The sequence below is a fragment of the Andrographis paniculata genome, unplaced genomic scaffold (genome assembly GCF_009805555.1).
Source record: "Andrographis paniculata isolate CXL003 unplaced genomic scaffold, ASM980555v1 Contig61END, whole genome shotgun sequence".
NCBI classification, from domain to species: domain Eukaryota; kingdom Viridiplantae; phylum Streptophyta; class Magnoliopsida; order Lamiales; family Acanthaceae; genus Andrographis; species Andrographis paniculata.
In genome coordinates this window covers 3,468,927-3,494,584 of record NW_026137597.1, presented here as the reverse complement: position 1 = coordinate 3,494,584, position 25,658 = coordinate 3,468,927, and the positions used below count along the sequence as shown (strand labels likewise).

The window sequence follows — 25,658 nt, the reverse complement described above, 5'->3', positions numbered from 1 at the left end:
GTACTTCTCCAAAAATTTCTTCTTCATGTCGTTCCACGTGTCGATGCTTCCAGGTGGGAGATAGTAGAGCCAATCCTTTGCAGCATCTTTGAGTGAGAATGGGAAGGCTCTGAGTTTGATCTGTTCGTCAGTAACACCTGGTGGTTTCATGGTGGAGCACACCACGTCGAACTCTTGCAAGTGTTTATGAGATTCTTCACCTGCAAGTCCATGAAAAGAAGGCAATAAATGAATTAATCCAGATTTCAGTTCAAAAGCAACAGTGTTATTGAGTGTTGGAAAGTTAATGCATAAGGGCTGTTGCGCCAAGTCATGAGCAGCCAACTCCCTTAAAGTGCGGGTATCCTCAGCCATGACAGTCTCTTGATCACTTTCAGAGTCGCTAGAGCTAGAGATTTTGAGGTGGTTTAAAGATTCTGCCAGCTTCGCAACCTGAGCAGCTTTTCGTTGCTTGGCTTCCTTTCGTAGCTTTCGCTCAACCTTCTCGATCTCAAGATTAAATATCAGTTCACCTGTACGAGAAGAACGGGGCATAAACAAGAGGATAAATTAAAATAACACAAAGAGTAAAACAAAACGCCAATCCCCGGCAACGGCGCCAAAAATTGACCTGTCGCGCGGTCAATCAAATATTTCACCTACTCCGTGATCACAATTTAATGTAATATAGGGGAAGGGATCGTCTCCACAGGGATTGTGTGATTCACTCTTTCGTATTATAATGCAGTAAATAAAGGGGGGATTTTCTTTTATTATCTAATTAAAATAAAATAACAAAGCAATTAAATTAAAAGGAACTGACTATCAAGGGGATGTCTGGCTCTAGGGATGATGCAGTTATGGCACTTGTGTTTTATCATTAATTCAATAAAATTAATTCTTATTAAAGTATCAATAAATTGGTTATAGTTATCAACAAGCTCTGACAACCAATTTTTCCTTACAGTGTAGGTAATTAAGGTACGACCGTTAACTACCCCAAATTAAGCAAATAAACCTAGGTGCGCCCATAAGAATATTGTCTAACCGCATTCCAATCTAGAAAAACCCAATTCAAAACAATTACCACCTAAGAAGAGCAATTAGATTTGATTGTCTAACCCCCGGGAAGGAACTATTCAACCCGATTGTCACCTATTCAAGTGCGAATACAATTACAGATATCCTGCTTGAATTGACTAAGATTATCAGACTAATTTAAACATCGGTACCAAAATATTCAATCAATCTAACAATCACAAACGCTATTCTCAGAATTAGACAAATATTGATAATCAAAAAGAACTTTTATAAAGAAAATCAAGAATCTCCAAAACAAAAGAACCAAAACGTTATCACCCCTCAAACCAGAAAAGTATCTACTCCATAATCAAATAACAAAGAACAAAAGAGAAAGATAAAGTCACAGTGGGAGGGGGAAATCTTCTCTGTCGATTTGCTCCTGCGCGATCTATGGATCTGTCAGTCTCCTGTTCCTGTGCGTTTCTGCCCTAGCCGTTCTCCCTTCCTAATAGACGTGTGTTCCCCCCTCTTTTATTTAATTTTGCCCTAATTATTTTGTAGATGGGCTTTTGGACCTTTAATTAATTTCTCATATCAATAGGGTGTAGTTAGTCATGATCATGACTAACTAGGTTGTGCAAATCTGAATTTTTCTTCCCTTTTCTGCCAATTATGCCAAATTTGATATTTGTCCTCTGAACACAACAAATAAACAATTCGCATATAAATTAGGTAGAATCCAATCAAAATCACTCAAATATCGCATATGATATGAATATAAAACGCATGAGATTTCCAACTATCAAGGGAGTATTATTTTATTTCTAACATATTAATTTGGAGCAAAAACCAAAAGTAGTCCCATTAAAATCTTTTTTTTTTTTTCATTTTTAGTATCATTCAAAAATATTTATCAAAACTAATTCCGTTAAAAAACTTATTCATCAATTTTGCTCTTGGGTAGGTGATTCGGATCCAACAATAGCGTATTCTGGAGAACATGCCCGTGTTTTTATTTCCAGACCTACTACCCAGCTGTGAAAGAGGAAGAGCCGACGAATTTCGATCGGAACTTTTGTTACACAACCTGATTCTTATGTTCTTCGACCAATCCGCGTCTTATTTAATTTTTGCTTGATTGAGAATGGAGTCGGACAATTTCAACATATCAGATTTGCCCATTTCCGTCGGCTATTTCATCCCCACCGTTGATCAAGATAGCCATATGCTCACCCTCTCTTTGTTCCCCTTCTGTTACTCGCCACCACCTCCTCCTCCAGATGCATCGGCGGCAGCCTGTCCTCCCGTCGCGCGGGGAAGATCAGTGAGGAGCGCCGGCAGTGACAGAACTAGCATCTAAATCCCGACGGAAAAATGTTATAATTTATTTAATATTTAACTAATAAATTTAAATAAAAAATAATGACATAATTATATATGAATTTAGATAGTTTAGAATGGGCAAATTGTATATAAATACATAAAAATTAATATTTTTAATACTAAAAAAATTATAAAAAAATTGGGCTTGGGGTGCGCTCAGGGACGATGAGGAGAGGAACTTGAATATCAGCCCGCAATGAACCATCGGACCATGATCTACAACCTGAGTTATTTGGTTTCAAAGGAGATAACCGTCATCCGCGGTACCGTCCAGTTCCGGTGATGCGAGCAGCAGTTGGAGATAGAGTTCGATCTGCAGGAGAAGTTCGGGGAAGCGGCGGCGTATTTCCGGCAGCACCAAGCTGAAGCAGCTCAAGTATTTCAGCAAGCACACCAAAAACCACCACACATTATCCGGAGGTCGGCTCCTTAAGAAGCAGAAAAATCAGATTGTTAATAATGTCAGTCGAAAACGAGATGATTCTCTACCGGAGTCGAATATGAGATGACTCTCCACCGGATTCGAAAACAAGATGACTCTCCGCCGGAGTCGAAAACGAGAGGACTCTCTACTGGAGTAAAAATCGACATGACTCCAAATTATGAGACAAAAACGAGATGATTCGTTTCTCTGACCTTCTCAGCTGGGTATCTACATGGCGATAGTATGTTAGGTGCATCAAAGGCGGGCCTGCGTGGCAAGTTCGGCACGGGAGGACTATTTTAGCGAAAAAATTTTACTTGCGAGACTATTTTCAGACATGTTCCATTTAAAGTCCTAAAATGATAAAATGAGTCAAATACGGAACTAAAAAAAATATTTTATCCGCAGAAAAATCAGTGAAAAATTAGTTATTATTTCTTAAATTAAGAACAATAAAAATACGAGGGGATAAAATTATTTATTATTAATAGATTGTGTATACATTTAGTAGACAAAAAATAAAATAAAATAGTGATACGAGTTTAGTATACCGAGGAAGTATTGCTTATGAAGTGGGGATCTCTATTGCAAATATATTTTGAAGAATGTTCGAAATTTTTGTATGTAAACATTAACCACCGTGTGTCGTCTTGATCTATTTATGTATTTTTTAAAAAACGTTTCCTTATATAATTAATTCTCATATCTCTAAATAGAAATTAACTCTTTTTTTCCCCTAATTAACAAATATATGAATTATTTACGAAATACATATATATATATATATTTGCAGCATTAGAATATATTGAATCAACCTTTTTTTTTTTTTTATCTAGAAATAATGTATGATGCCTTAAAATAATGTTCACATGATCATAAATTGATGCAACGTTTTTAATACATGAAATGTTCATGATGACTCATAAGTTTGACTTTTTTATTTTTTTTAGATACAAAATCTATTAATTAATCAAATATATGAACAAAATTATTTATGAAAAAACAATATTCAAATCCTTGTACTGATATTTTTATGTATTTATTTTAGAACGTTCCTTAAACAAATATTTTTCATATATATATATATATTTTAACAAATCCAATAGTTTTCCAAATTCAACAATATATACTTGTTTACTAAATATATATGATATGCTATTTACTGTGTCAGAATATGATATTTTAACAATATTTTTATTAAGGTAATAATACGAAAAGGTTAATTTAATTAACCCTCGGTCCAAACACCTCCCCCCACCCCGAGCGCAAAAATCTTCCCAGCCAGAGCCCTAATTCCGTCAGCGCAAAAATCTTCCCACACGATTCCCAGCCATGCTGCCACCGTCTTTCCCTCCTTCCATTGTTTGCCTCTAGTCTTTATTGCAACAAAGTGGATGTACGTATTGCACTTGTTGGGATAAGTTTTTTTGACTTTTCTTTTGCAACCCTCGACTAGGTGCGTATTTACAATATAATGTGTACACATCATCAATGCTTGAAAATGATGCATTCACCCAGTAATCATTGCCCGTAGAAGTAAATGATACATTATGTTATAAATTATACTACACATGATACTATGAATTGATTTATGTACTATAAGATTATGATGTCAATTCAGTATAAACATTGTGTAAGTAAATACTGACTATTTTTTTTTACCCAACATATGACATATTTATGTATACAATTTTATGATGTTAAATATTAGAAAACTTAAGTGGAATTGATTTGATTTAAAGCCCGTATCAATTCTCCAATTAAGTGAAATTGATTTGATTTGATTTAAAGCCGGTATTAATTTAAGGAGAAATAAGATTGAATTGTAAATAAGTCAAACATTTCTAAACTTTGATATGATGTGATGCAGTTACCTAATATGATAAAATCGATTTAGATTTTGATTTTCCAGAACTACCGATTAAACATGATAATAATTTTTTAGGGAATATTTACCAATAAAAAACGTAATGGTGTATAGATTTCTCAGTTATCATGTCATCATAGTACTATTACGATGTTTTATGGTAAACTAAATACAATATAATTTTTTTTTCAAATGATGTTTATATAATCGCAATATCATGCAATAATATCTACACATGAAAAATTCATTGTAATGGGTAAGTTTGACTTTTCTACTTCATAATATACAAGATCTATTCATATATCAAATCTAAGGGGGGTGTCTTCAATCCTGATTTTGTAGGATTCTATTGAACTTTTTATGTATTCAATCCAAACTAAGTCTTTTAAAATCTGAAGATATTCAATTCAGACTTTTAAATATTTTTAAAATTCGAACCTATTCAATCAAACTTTTAAAGGAGGTATTCAATCTAAGTATTTTAAAATCTTATGACATTCAACAATTCATACACTTTAAAAGTCTGTAGATTTTATTGAATTTTAGAGAAAAGTTATGAACAAATTGTACAATACAGAAGAAGAGATTTTAATGGATTCTTAAAAAATATATTATTAAATTTTATGTACAATACACTTGACAATGAAACATTATTCCTCTCCATATCAATTTTATGTTATTGCCATTTCACATTGAAATTATTAAATTAATAATACATATACAGATATAATAATATTATGCTAAAATTCTAATCAATTAAAATAAATTATATATTAAACAATAATATAATAAAAATGATAAAATTAAAAATATTAATATATAAAAGTAATATTATGTTATAATTATTATACATCATTAATAATATATAATATATATTCATATATATTTTAATTTATAAAAATGTAATACTCTATATATATTTTGTATTTTTATTTAATTATTAAATATTTTTTTATTTACAAATGTGTTTCATATAAATTTATAAAAATTATATAAATTAATAATAAAAAAAAACTATTTTACAATCATATAAATTTATATAAATTCATAAACAATCCAATTAAATTTATAAAAATTTATTTAAATCAATATATAATTAAAATCCATCAAACTCTACTTAGACCATGTGAATTTTCTACATGCTCATAAATACATGTACTTTTTAAAATCCAATAAAATTTTAAATGAATACACTCCCTAAATCAATTAACACAATTATTTTTAGAAAATATTAATCACACCATTTCATGAAATGTTGGGTTTGTTTTTTCGGCAATATTTTTACGTAATATTTATTTTCACACACAGTAAAATACAAAATCGTCCCAATGAAATCATTCCGATCACTTTGTTTTTTTCTTCCTACAATATTCTATTGACGATCCGTATTTTTAATTGATTTCGGTGATGATTCAATAACTCCTACCTGCGACTACTGATATGCAATATAAGTATGCTTTATTTATATGCATAATATGATGTTCAAAGAGTAAATGTATGATATAAAATAAAGTCACCACTAAGTTACATTTGTGATAAACGGAAAAAAAAAAAAAAATACTTACTCTACATTCACGGTTTTTTAAAATTTCATCTTCGATCATGGGTGCTGGTACTCACTGAAATGTACATCATTTTGATCCATCTTATTCAAAATCCAAATTCATAAATTTCTTTTTTTTTGGTGTGAAAATGATCGTGCTTGGATTTATGATCACTATCACTAACCTAATAAAGAAATGTAATTTTTATAGATGCATTTTCTTAATTTATGCATAAATTTATGTTTGCCTTATTTATCATATAATGCAAATTACATATCCACCCTGCTCGCCTTATTGACTGTCCATCTTTCGTCCAATCTCATGGCTGTGTTGGAATCAGAATGATCCCTAATTTTAGGGTTCAGGACCATACTATAACTGTTATTTTACTCTATCCACTAAATTTATTCCATTGTTTGATGATCTTTTAGTTTTACATAAGTTTACTATCTACTTTACCATTTATTTTGTAAAAATATATCTTTCTCAGTAGAGTTAATTGCAATGTGCCGTATGAAGACTACATAATTGAATATGTACAGCATAATCATATGTATACTTTTTAAAAAACATAAAAATATATCATTAAGTTGCATTAATTAATTCATGTTGGGAAAACAAAAATCAAAGCATTGATAGTCATAGCACTAATTTTAAAATATTTGTCATAACATCATATATTAAAATTATTTTGACTTCAAATCTATACGCTTAGAACAAAGCAAAATAAGAATATTTGTACTAATAATAATCATATACTTGACAAGTTAGCATCATTTGTATAATATCAAATTCAAAGAGCATTTTAACCTGAAAGTTCACCACATTTCCTAATCATCAGCCAATTGAAAAATGGCCTCAACCATATCTATCTTTCAACGCTCGAGCCATTTGATTTGGGCCGAGGCCACATTGGTGCTGCTGCTTCGACCACCACTAAAGTTTCCTTGACCCTCGAAGCTATCACTTTGGAGACATGTTTTGTGGCTGTTGCGATAGTTTCCTTGACCACCACTGCTGAAGTTTTCTTGCGCAACCTCCATGTGCGCAATAAACCAAAAGGTTTCACATCCGATGCCCACTTAATATGGTTCAATATATAGAATATATAGTAGCATAAGAGAACAGAACTCCGAAGCATCTTGCAGCAGCCTTTAAAATTTATTTCCAAGACTTCTAAGGATGGCTTGTCAGAACTTAATACCTCAACTTGTTGAATCATTTACTCCATTTTTACGTTACATGTAAATATACCGGTGCACGCTAAACAAAACTAGAGATGGAGCCTGACATCATAAAAGAGCAGCATTCTAATCGCCTAGTCCAGAAAGTGAAACCGGAGTGGACAAACATGGGAAACTTAGGATACTACCCAATAAAATGATCCCAAATAGATGAAACGGATATTTCTTTCTACAAATGAAAAAAAAGGACGTCCCAAACTCACATCGAGTAGAAGCCTAGCCTGAAGATTAAATTTTTATCCCTGCACAAGAATGCAGAACTGTCAAAAATATTTGCAGTGGTAACTAATATAAAAGTCAAATCAAAAATTAATTTTGGATGAAGCATTTTAAATGAAATGGATTTGATGGTTTTATAGAAAACATCGGTAAATATTACTAGACTAAGTCAAGGCTCTCGTCTGATTCAAGCACCGAGCGCGCTTCTGTAGCCCAAGAACGAATGGGAATCCCAAAACCTTGAAAAGAAAGGAAAATACAATACAGCCGTATACAAGACTAAAGGGCGCAGAGCACCATGGGGTACCAATCGCCAACGAGATGAAGATGATCTCTTATTATATGTATCAGCCCTCCTTTACCTACTACGTCTGCGAAAATTTCATGTTAGGGATAAAAATTTCTATGTACATTTCACTAGGTTCTAAGCAAAGACTACTACTGCAAACAAGCAGAGGTTGAGGCAAAGGCTTATGAATGAGAGCAAAGGGTTATGAATGATAGCATTACAAATTTCTAAATATTTTTATTGTCACACAACAAAGGCAAAGCCAAAATCCTAGGCAATGAAAAATCCACACATGGAAAAAGCTTTTAATTAAGAGATTCAGTAATTTTAGCATAATCATATGAGTACTATAGGCTGATCAAACCACCACTCAAACATATAAAATCATTTTCAAAATTGACCCATAACTGCATAAAATCTAATAATTACAAAAGAAAGCAGAAACAGAGATGATTCTTTATCGTCGCATTCATCCACCAATGCGTTGCAATTTGGCAAATGAGTATTATAGAGTTTACAATTGGTATACATTGAACAACGTTGCTGAAATTGATCTTAACAAAAAAGGATTAGCTATTATTAGCTCAAAACTATTTCCAACCAATATTCATGGAGCATACATTTTGGGTCAATGGGGAGAAGTTTGAACACAAAGACTAAAGTATTGAATGGAGCATACATTTTCCAAAATAGATTATGATCATGTTTTATGTATATATCTGGTTTCCTCTTAATTTTCCTTCAGACCATAAATCTCCACTCAAAAGAGTGAAGAGATATGTATATATTCCCTGCAAGACAGGGTTTAAAGACAGTATTGTTGAAATTTTTTCTAAAATATTTAAATTTTCCAATTTTTTCTTTTTTTTTTTTTTTATCAGGATGTACCATGAAATAATAATAAAAAAAAAAAACATTGAATCGATAAAAAGAAAAAAAATGATTCCCCCCCTCCAACTTTTTACTGCCGGTTCCGTCATTGTTTGCAAGAGATGGTGACATGCTGCAGCCATTGTCCAGAATTTGGGCAAGCCACCGCTGCTCGATTGCATCTTTGGAGACATGAATTTGCTGATTTTCTTTGAGCCAGTCACATAGATATCGTTGGATGCGTTTTTCAAGGCCAGCCTGTTTAGGGATGTCAAATGGGGCGAGTTAGCCCCGGACCCGCCCCGGACCCGCTCTTAATGGGGCGGGTTCGGGTCTAAATAATATGTTTCGGGGCGGGTTGTGGATTTAAAATTTTAAACCCGGCCGAGTTCGGGGCGGGTTACGGGTTTTACTAAAAACCCGCCCCAACCTGGACCCGGACCCGAATCCGAATATTTTTTAAAATTATTATAACTAATATATCTGTACATTTATATAATAAAAATATATTATTTATTTACTTAAATAATTTTAAATATAAAATTCAATTAGTCGCCTGCTTCAAATAATTTTTTAAAATTATTATACTAAATAATTTTAAATATGAAATTCAATTAGTCGCCTGCTTCAAATAATTTTTTAAAATTATTATACCTAATATATTTATATTTATATAATAAAAATATATTATTTATTTATTTATCTTATTTTTATGGATCAATATTTGATTGTTTTTAGATTTTTTTTTTTTTTGCTTTTAATGCTATTTGTTTTACTATTCGATTGTTAAAAAAATATTTATTATTATATATTTTTAAAATAAACGGATTTTCCCGGTTGGCCCCGAACCCGGGGGCCGGGTGGAAGCGGGGCGGGGCGGGTCGCGGAGCCTAATATTTTCTAGCGGGGCGGGTCTCGGGGCCTGCAGAACCCGACCCGAACCCGCCCCGTTGACATCCCCAAGCCTGTTTAAGTTGATATTAAATTAAGTACATTATATCACACACAATAATGAATGTCACATATCAATCCCAACTCAACCTACCTCTCACTCTCCTTATAGTCTTGATCTCATATAGTCTGTCTTGTGTCTTGTCTCATCTCATTCCTCCAACTGAAGCAACCAAAACAAACAAATTAAATATAAAAAAAATGAAAATTATCTAAAAATTGAAAAATTCAACCAAAACAAACAAACAAATTAAAATCAATTAAATATAGAAAAATTAAAATAATCTGAAGATAGTAAAACTGAATGAATCAAGCTCAGAAGCCACCTACCAAAGAATTAGAACCATTCAAAAAGCCCTAATAAAAAAATAAACCCTAATCATAGCCTGGATGCGTTTTTGAAAATCATTCCCTACTCACTAAGCACCCACAAAAGCATAAACTTGCGAATGTCTTGGATGATACAAATGAGAGGAGCGGAGTCCTTTTATAGGACAAAAACTCTACCCGAACTTAAAATATTCTAGGTGTTCCCAAATGATCTAGGGTGTTCTACAACCTTCCAGAAGATTCTGAAATATTTTTAGAATCTTTAGCCTAATTTTAGTGCATGCTTTTGAAACTGTTTCGAAAAGCTAAATCACTATTATTTAGTTAGCCTTATCCGTATTTAGAAGTTTAAAGAGATAGTTCTAGAATGTATTTATAATTTTTATTTATTTATTTGTAAATTTATTCTAGACTCTTCTTTATTTTTTTATTATTATTATCTAATGTCTTTAGTTACTTTTTATGGCATACTATATTTATATTATTAAATACCTTTTTTATGTATTTTTCAATTACTTTATTAACTGTATATTATATGTTTTATTTTATTAATATTTATTATATATATTACTTTAATTATTTTATAATTATTATATTTTAACTGTGCTTGCTTTTTAATTTAAATAAAAAACTACACCACAACCATCAGATTTTAATAAAAGTATATTATTTTATCTAATAAAATTATTTTACAATATTAAATATTATTTAAACAAAAATTCAAACAAAAACTCACTTTAAAATTAAAACAAACAAACCCTTTATAAATAAAATATTTTAAATTATTATTTTTTGCATAATTAAAAAAGATATATAAATATATTAAATACATATTAATTATATCATTTATATATATTATTTTTGAGATTTTAAAATCTAAATATATATGCACCTAATTTAAATGATAAGAGGAAAATCTTATGATTTATTTGGTTTTGATTTGAAAATTAAATTTTTTTATTTCAATTTTTGTTTAAATAGTATATTAATGTGATATTTAATATTGATTTGTATTTAAAATAAAAAATATACAAACTTTTATCTAATATGAAATACTTTTATTTTGAAAGATAAAAGAGAAAAAAAATACACTATTTTCTCTTACTAAGCATTACTTCAAAATACTATCTAAACAAAAATTTAAATCAATATCTCATTTCAAATCAATATCAAACCACGATCAAACAAATGCAACGAACATCATAAAAATACGGTAAGAATGGAGTCCCCATAGTTATTTTACTTTAACCCCTAAGCGTCTTCAGTACTTGCACTTTTGTGATCTTAATTAAAACATGTACTTTTACATTTGTGTGGAGAATTTAAGTGAATCATATGGTCTAAGCTTTATTGTTGTTTACTGTGGATATGTGCTCATACATGACCCATGATTCTACATACAAACAACGGTTGTTGTTGATCTAGATGCACTTTCATATTTTGAGAGAAAAAGATAAAATAAAATACACATATATGTTCCGGATGCAGAAATGTTAAAAACTATACTTGATCAAGAATAATTAACAGAGGAAAAAAATTATAAGTTTTAACTTTAAATTAAAATAAATAACACTTCACACTTGTCACTGTTTAATTGACGATGAGGGAGGGGCTTAATTGCATTGGGCTGAGGATCTCACCCTATATTCAATAAACCTATTTTTCGTCTTCTAAAACTTGGCATAAAATAAAATAAAATAGTCGTACTTTAACACATATTGTTATTGATTCCACTCGAAAAAAAGGTTATGTAATGCAAATAAAGGTTTGAAGGATCTTAAATTGACTTTGGAATATAAGATAGAGTTTTTCTTTTTAAACAATTAGTGAATTTGTAAAATTGCTATACATTGCTTCAGAGGCTGCGCTGCATCGACCTTGCCAGCACCACCTACCGAACACAGCACCTCACAGTATGATAAGAATATCACGAATTTTTATTAGTGACATTAACCATTCGTTTACCAAGGCAAGGACTTGTTTCCAGCTATTGAGCTATTGCAATGGTGATTTGAATTATGAATACCAAATGTGTTAATGTGATATTAACTAACCAATATCCTAGAAATTATAAATATTAGTGACTACAATATGTTGACGTCAACCAGGGCCGTCAAGACACAGTGCTGATGCAGTTTTTGTCGTATCGTACTATGTATTAGACACAATTAGTGCCTTTACATTCGGCTAAATTAATGCTTTTACATATCCTTGTATTTTAATTAAATATAGTCTTTACTTATTTCATAGATTCTATTCTACTATATTTTAGACTGTATCAATGGATTTGTTTAATGAGGAAAAATTATTTTTCTTCTATCACTATAAAAACTCTCCAAGCTATTGAAAGGAATGACAGACTCTCCACACCACATGGAAAGACATTGCATTAAGAATAAAGTAGCTAGCATGACGACAAAAGTAACTAACGCAGCCAATCATTTATAATGCATCAACATTATATTTTTATGTTTTGGTTCCAGAAAAGCGCAAGAACTTGGCATTGTCAAGAGCTCGGTTTGAAAACAGGAATTAGTTATCAGAATTTGAAAATGCCAATTGGCAAAGCAGGAAACTAACCAACGCAGCCACATAATATGTTTTTACCCCAACAAAACGCAACCGCGTAGCATTGTCGAAATGTTTTTCTGTGATCATATATTGAAACATGCAATTGGAAAACATGGAAACTAACTAACTAATGCAGCCACATTATATTTTTTCGACTCTGAAGAAATATATGGCATGTCAAAACTGCAGTTTTTCAATGTAGCAGAATTATTGAAGTTCCACAAAACCAAAACAGAACCCTTTTAGCTGTAAAAATGGATGGAATTTAAAATTAGTAGTAATAGATGTAAAGCAAATACGAAAATGCAGTATGAATATGTTGTGTGGTTTGGGCAACCTTGTTAGTTCTAGGGTAAATAGCATATATATTAGGATTTATAACATCTAAGGCATTCATTCAAACAAGTTGAAACATTATAATATTGCTGCTGTAAATTAATTCCACACACTCAAACATATATGACACATTTAGCCAAATTAAAGCCTTCTTTCTTCTATATATCCGCGCGCAGAAAAGCATTCGCAAAGTTGACTCATAACTGCATAAATTTACATACACACTGTATGCATGATATATGTAACAATTAAATAGAAAAGTAGAAGGAGATATGATTCTCATATACTCAGACAATGTATTATATATAGATTTTAGCATAATCATATGAGTACTATAGGTTGATCAAACCACCACTCAAACATATAAAATCATTTTCAAAATTGACCCATAACTGCATAAAATCTAATAATTACATAAGAAAGTATAAAAAGAGATGATTCTTTATCGCCACATTCAAAGACTAAAGTATTGAATGCCACCCGTCGCCACCCGGGAAGCATTTGAGGAATGATGGGCTTGTCAATTTCCCAAGACTGGGTGTGATAGTACTATATGTATATATTTGGTTTCCTCTTACTTTTCCTTCAAACCATAGATCTCCACTAAGATGAATGAAGAAATATGTATATGTTCCCTGCAAGACAGGGTTTAAAGACACTACTTGGGTTTCCGGTGTCTGCAAGAGATGGCCAGCTGCTCCAGCCACTGTCCAGAATTTGGGCAAGCCACCGCTGCTGCATTTGCACCTTGGGAGACATCAATTTGCTGATTTTTTTTGAGCCGGTCACAGAGATATCGTTGGATGTTGTTTTTCAACACCAGCCTATTTAAATTGATATTAAATTATATATATTATATCACACACTGTCACATATCAATCCGACCACAACATACGTCTCACTCTCCTTCTATTCCCAAATCTGCTGACCTTTCGATTAAATACAAATTGTTCATCATCCCTCCAACTGAAGCAACCAAAACAAACAAATTAAAATCAATTAAATATAAAAAAATTAAAATTATCTGAAAATTGGAAAATTCAATCCAAGCAAACAAACAAATTAAAATCAATTAAATATAAAAAATTAAAATAATCTGAAGATGATAAAACTCAAAATGAATCGAGCTCAGAAGCCACTTACCAAAGAATTAGAACCATTCAAAAAGCCCTAATAAAAAAAATAAACCATAATCATAGTCTGGATGTGTTTTTGGAAATCATCACACAAAAGCATAAACTTGCGAAAGGCTTCGATGATACAAATGAGAGGAGCGGAGTCCTTTTATAGGACAAAGACTCCACCAGAACCTAGAATATTTTAGGCTTTCTCAAATAATCTAGCGTGTTCTACGACCTTCCAGAAGAATTCCTGAATATTTCTAAAATTTTTAGCCAAATTTAGGTGATGCTTTTGAGACTGCTTCGAAAAGCTAAATCACCCTTTTCGCCTTAACCGTCTTCTATAATGTATTTATAATTTTTATTTATTTATATTGTAAATTTATTCTAGACTATTCTTTTTATTATTATTATTATTATTACTATTATTATTATCATCTAATGTCTTTAGTTACTCTTTTGTGATATACTATATCTATATTATTAAATACCTTTCTTTATGTATTTTTGATTTACTTTATTAACAGTATATGATATGTTTTATTTTATTAATATTTATTATATGTATTACTTTAATTATTTTATAATTATTATATTTTAAATGTGCTTGTTTTTTAATTTAAATAAAAAATTACACCACAATCCACGGAATTTCAATAAAAAAATATATTATTTTATCTAATAAAATTATTGTACAGTATTTAATATTATTGAAACAAAAACTCACTTTAAAATCAAAACAAACAAATCCTTTATACATAAAATATTTTAGGTTGTTATTTTTTGCATAATTAAAATAGATATATAAATATATTAAATACATATTAATTATATCATTTTTATATATTATTTCTGAGCTTTTAAAATCTAAATATATATGCACCCAATTTACATGATAAGAGGAAAATCTTATGATTTATTTAGTTTTGATTTGAAAATTAAATTTTTTTATTTTAGTTTTCGTTTAAATAATATAAATGTGATATAATATTGATTTGTATTTAAAATAAAAAAGACATAGAAACTTTTATCTAATATGAAATACTTTAATTTTGAATTATAAAATGGAAAAAAAAAAACACTATTTTCTCTCACAAAGTATTACTTCAAAATACTATCTAAAAAAAAATTAAATTAATATTTCATTTCAAATCAATTTCAAATCACAATCAAACAAATCCAATGAACATCATAAAAACACTTTTAAGTAGCCCGAGATGTCGGTCAAATAAAATGGTAAATCAATTCTAACTCTTGGGTTATTATTTTCAAGAATATGCACAAATTAGAAAAAAAAAATCCCTATTATTTTTCTCATTATTTTCAATACCAACAGCTACATTATGTTACAAGAATAGTAAAGACCATATATATATATATATATATATAACAAGATAGGAAAATGACTGTGCAACATATCAACAGAATTAAAGGTAATTATGAATAGACCATTGTTAGTATCAAATGTCACTTCAAGGAAAGAACAATCTTTATACTTTCGGTTTAGGTGGGTTCTATGAAGAAATATAATAGCTCTGAATCCACGACAAATCAAAGTAGGCATGCCAAGAAGCAAACGAAGTGGCGGTGCAATTTATTTGTTGTTGGCTCAATCTCGTAGTCTACAAAACTTCAGGGATTTGTTTGTTTCACGGAATTGAAATATCGTAATTTATCATAGTCATTCCCTTCAAAACCATGTATGCATCACTTCCGCTCCCCATGTTTGCTTGTAACTGATTTTAGCTCGATATTCAATTTGTATATTTTTTAAAAATGATAATATATATATCCCTCGCTATAAATTTTAATCTCATATAATATCATATTATTTAATTTCAAGAGTTTCATTGTTACTACTTGCATTTTTGTTATCTTAATTAAGACATCTACTTTTACATTTTGTCTGAGCATTTAATTGAATCATATGGTCTAAGCTTTATTTTTGTTTATTGTGGATATGTGCTCATAAATGACCCATGATTCTACGTACAAACAACTTAGTTGTTGATCTAGATGCACTGTCATATTTTGGGAGAAGAAAATAAAATAAAATACACATATATGTTTCGGATGGAGAAAGGTTAAAAATTATAATTGATCAAGAATAATTAAGATACAGTGAAAGAAAATTATAAGTTTTAACTTTAAATTAAAATAAATAACACTTCACACTTGTCACTATTTAATTGATAATGCGGGAGGGGCTTAATTGCATTGGGGCTGAGGATCTCACCCCATATTCAATAAACCTATTTTTCGTCTTCCAAAACTTGGCATAAAATAAAATAAAATAGCCGTACTTTAACTCATATTGTTATTGATTCCACTCGAAAAAAAAGTTATATAATGCAAATAAAGATTTGAAGGATCTTAAATTGACTTTAGAATATAAGATATAATTTTATTTTTTTTTAACCGATTAGTCAATTTGTAAAATTGCTATACATTGCTTCAGAGAGACTGCACTGCATCGACCTCGCCGCCACCACCTACCAAACACGGCACCTCACAGTTTGATAAGAATTGAAGTCATGAATTTTTATTGGTGACACTAACCATTAGTTTACCAAGGCAAGGACTTGTTTCCAGCTATTGAGCTATTGCAACGGTGATTTGAATTATGAATACCAAATGTGTTAATATGATATTAACTAACCAACATCCTAAACACTATAAATATTAGTGACTACAATATGTTTGACGTCAACCAGGGCTGTCAAACACAGTGTTGATGCATTTTTTGTCATATTGTGCTATGTATTAGACACAATTAGTGCCTTTATATTCGGCTAAATTAATATTTTTACATATCCTTGTATTTTTAGTAAATATAGTATTTACTTATTTCATAAATTCCATTGTACTATATTTTAGACTGTATCATTGGATTTGTTTAATGAGATAAAATTATTTTTCTTCTATGACTATGAAAACTCTCGAAGCCATTGAAAGGAATGAGACTTTCCACACCACATGGAAAGACATTGCATTAAGAATAAAGTAGCTAGCATGACAACAAAAGTAACTAATGAAACCAATCATTTATAATGCATCAACATTATGTTTTGGTTCCAGAAAAGCGCAAGCACTTGGCATTGTCAAAAGCACGGTTTGAAAACAGGAATTAGTTATTAGAATTTGAAAATGCCAATTGGCAAAACATGGAAACTAACCAACACAACCACATAATATTTTTTTACCCCAACAAAACGCAACCAGGTAGCATTGTCGAAACTGCAGTTTTCTGTGATCATATATTGAAACATGCAATTGGAAAAACATGGAAACTAACTAACTAATGCAGCCACATTATGTTTTTTCGACTCCGAAGAAATATATGGCATGTCAAAACTACGGTTTTTCAATGTAGCTGAATTATTGAAGTTCCACAAAACTAAAACAGAACCCTTGTAGCTGTAAAAACGAATGGAATTTAAAATTAGGGTTAACAGATGTAAAGCAAATACGAAAACGCAGTATGAATATGTTGTGTGGTTTGGGCAATTTTGTTAGTTCAAGGGTACACAACCACTCAGTATATATTAGGATTTATAACATCTAAGGCATTCATTCAAAAATGTTGAAACATTATAATATTGCTGCTATAAATTAATTCCACACACTCAAACATATATAACACATTTAACCAAATTAAAGTCTTCTTTCTTCTGCATATCCGCACGCAGAAAAGCATTCACAAAGTTGACTCATAACGGCATAAATCTACATGCACACTGTATGCATGATATATGTCACAATTAAATAAAAAAGTAGAAGGAGATATGATTCTCATATACTCAGAGAATGTATTATATATAGATTATAACTCAATGTATTCCACCAATTTAAGAGATGGGTTGCGAATTGGAAAATGAGTATTGTAAAATTTACTTGGTATACATTGAACAAAATTGAAAAAATGCATAAATTGTTGGCTGAAATTGAACTTAATTGAAAGGATTAGCTATTCTTGACTCAAAAATATTACCAACCAATGGTCATGGAACATACATTTAGGGTCAATTGGGGAAAGTTGTACACAAAACTAAAGTAATGAATGCCACCCAGGAGGCGTTTGGGGAATATTGGGCTTGCTGATTTCCCGAAACATACTGTGATCTTGCTTTATGTATATATCTGGTTTCCACTCTCGACCCGCTTCACAGATTAAGGGGCATGCCACAATGTGCTCTAGGATCTCCTCGTACTTTTTTCCCAATAGATATCCTAGTGTTCGTCTTTACTCTGTTGAACTTCAGAGATCAGAGACACTGCTCAGGCTTCCGGTGTCTGCAAGAGATGGCGAGTTGCTGCAGCCACTGTCCAGAATTTGGGCAAGCCACCACTGCGTTTGCATCTTCGAGAATATAGTTGTCAGACATATTAATTCGCTGATCTTTCTTTGAGCCGGTCACATAGATATCATAGGATGTTGTTTCAATTGGACAACCTGCAAACATTGACATTTAATAGATAGATACAATGCATAAATTGTTTGATTTTATTTGAAAGGATTAGCAATTTTTAGCTCAAGAATATAACCAGACAATTTTCATGGAGCATACATTTTTGGGTATATGGGGAAAGTTGTGTTGGGTATTTAATTAAATAGGTGAAAGAGAAATAAATTATTTTGTTCCAGATTTTATTTGATTAATTTATTTTATTTGAAAAATAAATAAATAAATAATCAAATAAATAGTTTGTTGCAACCTAATGCATCGTGCAGTACACGTGGATTAAATACAAAATAAGTTGGATTAAATATAATAATAAATATATTATATTTTCCTCCCTTTTTGGGATGGAAGACGGAATATCAATTCTCAAAATTTATTCTGAAAATTTCTCTTCCATTCTAATTCGATTTGCGTAATTATTCCGTTCACAATTCGTTATATCCTGGGAGGCGATCGCTGCAAGTCGGAATTCGCTTCAAGGAAATCATGCTACGCGAGGCTCGAATTTAATTTTGTATCTATTTGATTTTGTATTTTCAGATTTAGCCGTATCTCATATTTCACCAAAATATTTTCCAACAATCTTGAAGTGAATCGGGTGGAATCTGAGATGGCTCGAAATTCCCGAAATCCGCCGCTAATCCGGACAGCCGTGGTGGAAGTGACATAAATCTGAATAAATGATATTCAGATTGGCACAATTGGGAAGAGGACGAGGAGGTTAAGCCCGAATAAATGATATTCAGATTGGCACAATTGGGAAGAGGACGAGGAGGTTAAGCCCAACGTTTCACATTCATGTTCTCTATATTCCATGACCTCAACCGCCCCGTCCAAACAGTGAGGCAGCCTAGAGGGCTGCTGCCAAAAAAGCTGCGCCGGCAGCGTATGAACAAGGTCTTCAAGGCCGCGATGGAGGGAGAGCGCAACCTGTTGTTGCCTCCTCCAACTAGCCTATTGACTGGAGGAAAAAAACGGGATCTTGTTGATACCCATGTGAAACAGCCTGTTGTTGTTCTGCCTCGTCCGCAGCATATGTTGCGGGACCTGCCCAGGGTCTCATTGCATCTGCCAGACAGCTACAAGATGACTTGGTAGACAGCTTGTTGCCGTTACGACCATGAAACGCAGCCTGTTGCTGCGGCAACCGAGAAGCCAGAAAAATTCAATGGGCAGAATTTAAAAATATGGCAGCAGAATATGTTGTTTTATCCGACCACATTGAATGGACAGATTGGCTAATGGAGGTTGCACCTGTTGAACGACCTCGGAAGAAAAAATAAATAAATAAATAAAATTCTGAAAGTCATGAAACACTCAGATTTGATGTAAAAAAAAAAATTATATATTGACTAGCAGCTGTGGGAGATGTTGGAGAAGAGGCGAAATGGATTCTTCACTCTTTTGAGAACATTCGAGAATGAGACAAACTTGTCTCTGCCATAACCCTTTACTACGATAGTAAATCTGTTATCGGCAGAGCAGAAAGTACAATGTACAATCGAAAGAGTCGACACATTCACCGTCGATACAATTCTATAAGATAACTGAACACAACTAAGGTTATTGCGATAGACCATGTTGCGTCAAAAGATAACCTACCGGATCCGCCAACCAAATGTTTAAACCGTAATGCAGTTTACAAGAAAACCCAACCTAGAAAGATTGGAGATCCCAAGAACTAGGTTCAATGGAACAACCTACCTATAAGACTTATGTGCGTACTGTGGGGATAAAAGCTTCAACCCATTCCTGTTAACTAATAGTGACAGAGTAGAGAGATCACTTATGTGAGAGAGAAATGAGACCGCTTCAAAGGAGAACTGTCCAGGCTCAGTTCTTTAGAAACTCTCACAGAACCATGACGGGTTCCTTGGCCAAAACGGACCAAACAATGAGAACCGAATTAGACCCACGAAGTTTGTGTTGGTACGTAGCCCATTTACTAAGAAATTGAACAGTTCAAGCAAAACGTGTCCACTGGGCAATTGTTCAAGGGAAAGTTCAAAGGAAATCCTTTTGGGTATTTAATTAAATAGGCTAAAGAAGAATAAATTATTTGTCCCACGTTTTATTTGATTAATTTATTTTATTTGAAAAATGAATAAATAAATAATCAAATAAATAGTTTGTTGCAACTGAATGCAACGTGCAGTAGACGTGGGCGGTTTTTTTCGGAATATATAATATATATTATATTTTCCTCCCTTTTTGGGATGGAAGACGGAATATCAATTCTAAAAATTTATTCTGAAAATTTCCCTTCCATTCTAGTTCGGTTTGCGGAATTTTTTATTCCGTTCACAATTCGTTCTATCCTAGGAGGCTATCGGTGGAAGGCCGAATTCACTTCAAGGAAATCGCGTGCTACGCGAGGCTCGAATTTAATTTCGCATCTATTTGATTTTTTTTAAGGTGAAGTTTGGAAATAGAACAATTAAGTTCCGAATTAGTGGATCTTGTCTAGAAGGGAAAAAATAGTCAAATTTCAGAATTTAGGATCACTTCATTCGATATTTCCCTTTTTAGAAGACAATTTGTCACAGCAGTATTAGGCTTTGGCGGTATTTATCATGCACTTCTGGAACCGGAGACACTGGAAGAATCTTTTCCGTCTCGGCAATATGGAACCTCTCAACAGCGTACGTTCTGCAGCGTGGTGGCAGGACTGCTAGGATTGTTTTCCGGACATGTGATCCTAGCTCAGAGAAACAGGCTTTCTCCGTTCGTTTGTTGAAAAAGTTGGGGCAACCAATTCACCTTGAAAAAAAAACTTACAAACTTTTATTCAACATGAAATACTTTTACTTTAAATTATAAAAAGAAAAAATATTATGTATATTGTTAATATAATATTATATTTCAACACTGTTAGCAGCACACCATTTTCCAAATATATGTCTTTGTTTGGAGGGTTTGGATTTTATGTTTGGGATTTAAATTGATTTTTTTTTTTTAATTTGAACAGTGATACGATGAAAATAAATAGATGTTTAATGTAAAATTGATTTTTACGTATAGTATAATAAATTAAAAATAAATATTTAATTTAAAAATATTAACAATAATAGAGACAGAATAATTAAAATATGGAGAAAAAAAAAATAGAAGGTTTAATGTTAAATTAAAATAAATAACACTTATCACCATTTAATTGATTTGGCAGGAGGACAAAGTTGCACGGGCTGAGGATCTCATCCCATATGAAAGTTTGAAGCAGCTTAAATTAATTTTGGAAAATAAGATAATTTTCTTAAGGAATTACTCAATTGTTAACATTGCTATATATACATTGCTTCATAGGCTGCGCTGCAGGCACACATAATCCTGAGATCATTCCTGCTCCGGTACCTCTACAAGATTCCTTAGATCTTGGGGCTGTTGGGCCCGTATCCTCTGGTAGCAACAGACATAGGACTTGTCGTACACTGGCTGCCTCCCGTTTGCCGTCCTGACTTGGTCTGTTACCGGCAATCTCGACTGCAGGGAATTGAAGCAGAGAAATCATCACCATTTGTCTTCTAACCTACTTTAGTGTAGAACACAGCACCTACCATTATGTATTTTTTACTACAACAAAATGCAAGAATGTGGCATATTCAAAACCAGGGATTTTGAAAATAGAAATCCGTTATCAGAATTTGAAACAACCAATTTGTGAAACGTGGAAACTAACTAATGCAGCCACATTATGTTTTTTCGACTCCAAAAATATATATGGCATTGTCATAATGCAGTTTTTTAATTGAGCTGAAATCTTGAAATTTCAGAAAGCAAAAACAGAATCCTTTTAGCTGTAAAAGCGGGATGGAAATTAAAAGTAGTATTAACAGATGCTAAGCAAATGCGAAAACACAGTATTAGTTTCACCTGCACCATTCATACATGTTAGTTGGTAATTTTAGTGTAATTGGATTTATTCGAGACCAATGAATGTTGGGATTAAGTGAACTTAGGGATGGGATGCGTGGAGTGCGCACTTGAAGTAGCTAATTTCGAGTGATTTTGACATGTAACACAAATTCTGGGACATATTGTTGATACGGCCTTAGTCATGGGCATGACTAAGTTTCCGTCTACAAGTCTGGAAGTTCTGTAATTAAATTTATGGGACATAATGTAATAGCTTAGTAATGGGCATGACTAAGTGGTACGGGCTATTTTGGAATATTCCTAGAATTTTAATTTAAAAAATTGTGTTTATTTATGAATCTGTGTCTAATAATATTTAAATTATGAATTCAAACTTTTGTTTGAATTGAATCAATACATCAATTCATTTAAAATTTAAATTTAAATTGAACCATTGTGTCTGTTCAATTTGAATGAAAAGTTACTTTTGATCTATGGATTGGTCCGGAGATAATAATAACAGATCAAAACAAGATGAATAGATACGTAGTGTTTTATCTTTGCAAGAAATTGTAGTCTACATACTCATTTTATTCCCTAAGTTCACTTTATCTCGATATTTTCTACCAGAATTCGAGATCGAACTTTGTATTATCCCAATACGAATGCTCTATGATATGGGCAGGTAATATTTTTTAGCTAAGAATCGCTAATCGTTTTAATTAATGTCAATTTCAGCAAACGACTGATGCAAATTTTTCTATTTTGTTGGGTGTTGTTTACCAAGTAAATTCTACAATACTGATTTTCCAAATTGCAACCCATCTATTATTTTGAATACAAGGGAACCTTTAATTTGGCTAAATGTGTTGTATATGTTTGAGTGTATGGTTTGATCAATGTGTTGTATATGTTTGAGTATATGGTTTGATCAATGTGTTGTATATGTTTGAGTGTGTGGTTTGAATGAATGAGTTACATATTGTATATGATGAGTGGTGGTGTACATTATGATTGGCTATTTGAAATTTTCATTTGAAATAAAAATAGAGGAGGAATTTTAAATCAAAATTTTTTTAGAAATGAAAAATTATTTTACTAGTTCTCTTTGAAATAAAAACAAATTTTGAAACAAAAAAAATGCTAGAAATACTTGTACCTACTCTCACTCACTAGCATTAACACTTATCAGCCTCGTTAAAGAAATAGAGAAGTTGTATTTGAAATCAAAAATATTTTTTTTTAATTAAAAATTTCTTTAACTGGTTCTCTTTGAAATACAACAAATTTCAAACAAAAAAAGAAAATGGGAGAAATATTTGCACCTAGGCTCAATCTGGCACTAACACTTGCAGCCTCAAAAATAAAATAAAATAAAATAAAATAAAATAAATAAAAATAGAGAAGAGGAATTGTTGTCGTAAAAAAATCGCCACCGACGGCTTAATCGAAAAAGCCTGTCGGAATTTATTTGTTCGAAGGGTTCCCCGGCCTCCTCAAGAAAGGATCCGGGCTATCTCGCGATATTCGAATAATTAACGAAAAAAAGGAAGGTAAATACACAAGAGCGAAGCTAAAAATTAAATTGGAATTAATCGAAGAAAGTTGTAAAAATTCTGAAAATATTACAATAAAATAATGCAGAGAAAAAATTAATGTTGAAGAAGATGAGATTCCCTCTCACGGCGTCTTCTTTTCCCTTTTATTCTCTAAACCTTGTTCAGATAAGATTTACTTCCTTATTTTTCTCCAACCTCCCCCAAATTCTTCTCACTTTCAAATTATGCTTTATCCGTTTCTCCTTTGACTAAGTATCCCACTGATTTGGGCCTTCTTGTGGGCCGTGTTTCTCCCTACCTCGGGCTCCCAACATGGATTGGGCCTTATGGTTGAGTTTTGGAGTGTACAAATGCCCCCCACAAAACTATCTCGGTAAAAAATCAATTTGGTCTCCAGATAGTTTTGTAACCTTCTGAATCTTGGTCCGCGCGTGTTGTCCCATCTTCTTGGCATTGTCTTTCAGCCCCTTTCTGATAATTGAGATCAATGCCTTATTCGTCGCTTCAGCCTGTCCGTTAGCTTGAGGGTAGTAGGGGAAAGAATGGAGCAATTGAATTCCATATTGAGCCACAAACGCCTTGACCTTCGTCCCCATGAATGTTGTACCCTGATCGGCAGTAATAGTCTTGGGGATGCCGAATCTATGGATGGTATTCACCTTGATGAAGCGTATAATGTGGCTCTGCTGCACTTTGACGAGTGGTATGGCTTCCGCCCATTTCGTGAAGTAGTCGGTGGCCACGAGAATAAACGAATGCCCTTTAGAAGACGAAGGATGTATCTTTCCAATCACGTCTATTGCCCAACCCAGGAAGGGCCAAAGCTTAACGATCGAATGGAGTTCCTCTACGGGGATTTGTCGGAGCGGTCCATGGCGTTGACAGGCCGGACATCCCCGTGCATAATCGATGCAATCCTACGATATTCGCGGCCAAAAATAGCCATAGCGCAGTATCGTCCATCTCATCGTAGGTCCAGCTCTATGTGCTCCTCCGATGCCTTCGTGGACTTTTGCCATGGCCTTTCGTGCTTCTTCGTGCCCTAGGCAGCGCGCCAGCGTCCCGTCCAACCTTCGTCGATACAGTTCCCCATTGATTTGAGTGTATTTCATGAGTTGATATCGTTCGGCTTTTATCGTGGCCTTCCGGGGTCGGCTAACCCTTCCAGCAAGGGGGTTCACCAATCCAGACTTGGCCTATCGACCTGTGAGCATTCGCCTTCCCGAGGTATGTGTCTCCTTCTGAAACCGGACACACACTGCGCCAAGTTGTTCGCTTCATCATTTTCACCTCGGGGTATATCTTCTAAAACTACGTCTGTAAGTTGTTGTAGAAGACTATGGACTTCGCGAAGAAAGATCTGAAGCTGCGGATCTTTACACTTGAATTCTTCAAGGGCCTGTCGGACAACTAATTGAGAATCCCCGCGGATGACTACCTTCCTAACTTTTCGGGCCACGAGGAAGCGTAAAGCCAACAATAAAGCTTCATATTCAGCCTGGTTATTGGTAACGCCTTGCGAGAGTTGGTGCGCAAAACGCCACACCTCTCCTTCTGGGTTATGGATTATCACGCCTGCTCCGGCTGCCCCCATGGTGCTAAAACCGTCGAAAGCTACCGTCCAAGGTTCCAT

The 25,658-nt window shown here is 32.8% G+C and overlaps 1 protein-coding gene across 1 annotated transcript; it reads right to left on the bottom strand.

Annotated features, from left to right (window-relative positions):
• Nucleotides 1–25,202: 25,202 nt before the first annotated feature.
• On the bottom strand, nt 25,203–25,658 carry LOC127260343 (uncharacterized). Its single transcript, XM_051288057.1, has one exon. It carries the CDS (start codon nt 25,656–25,658, stop codon nt 25,203–25,205), a length of 456 nt encoding a protein of 151 aa, XP_051144014.1.

Coding starts and splice junctions, on each gene's coding strand:
- LOC127260343 (XM_051288057.1), bottom strand. CDS start 25,658: ATGGAACCTTGGACGGTAGCTTTCGACGGTTTTAGCACCATGGGGGCA.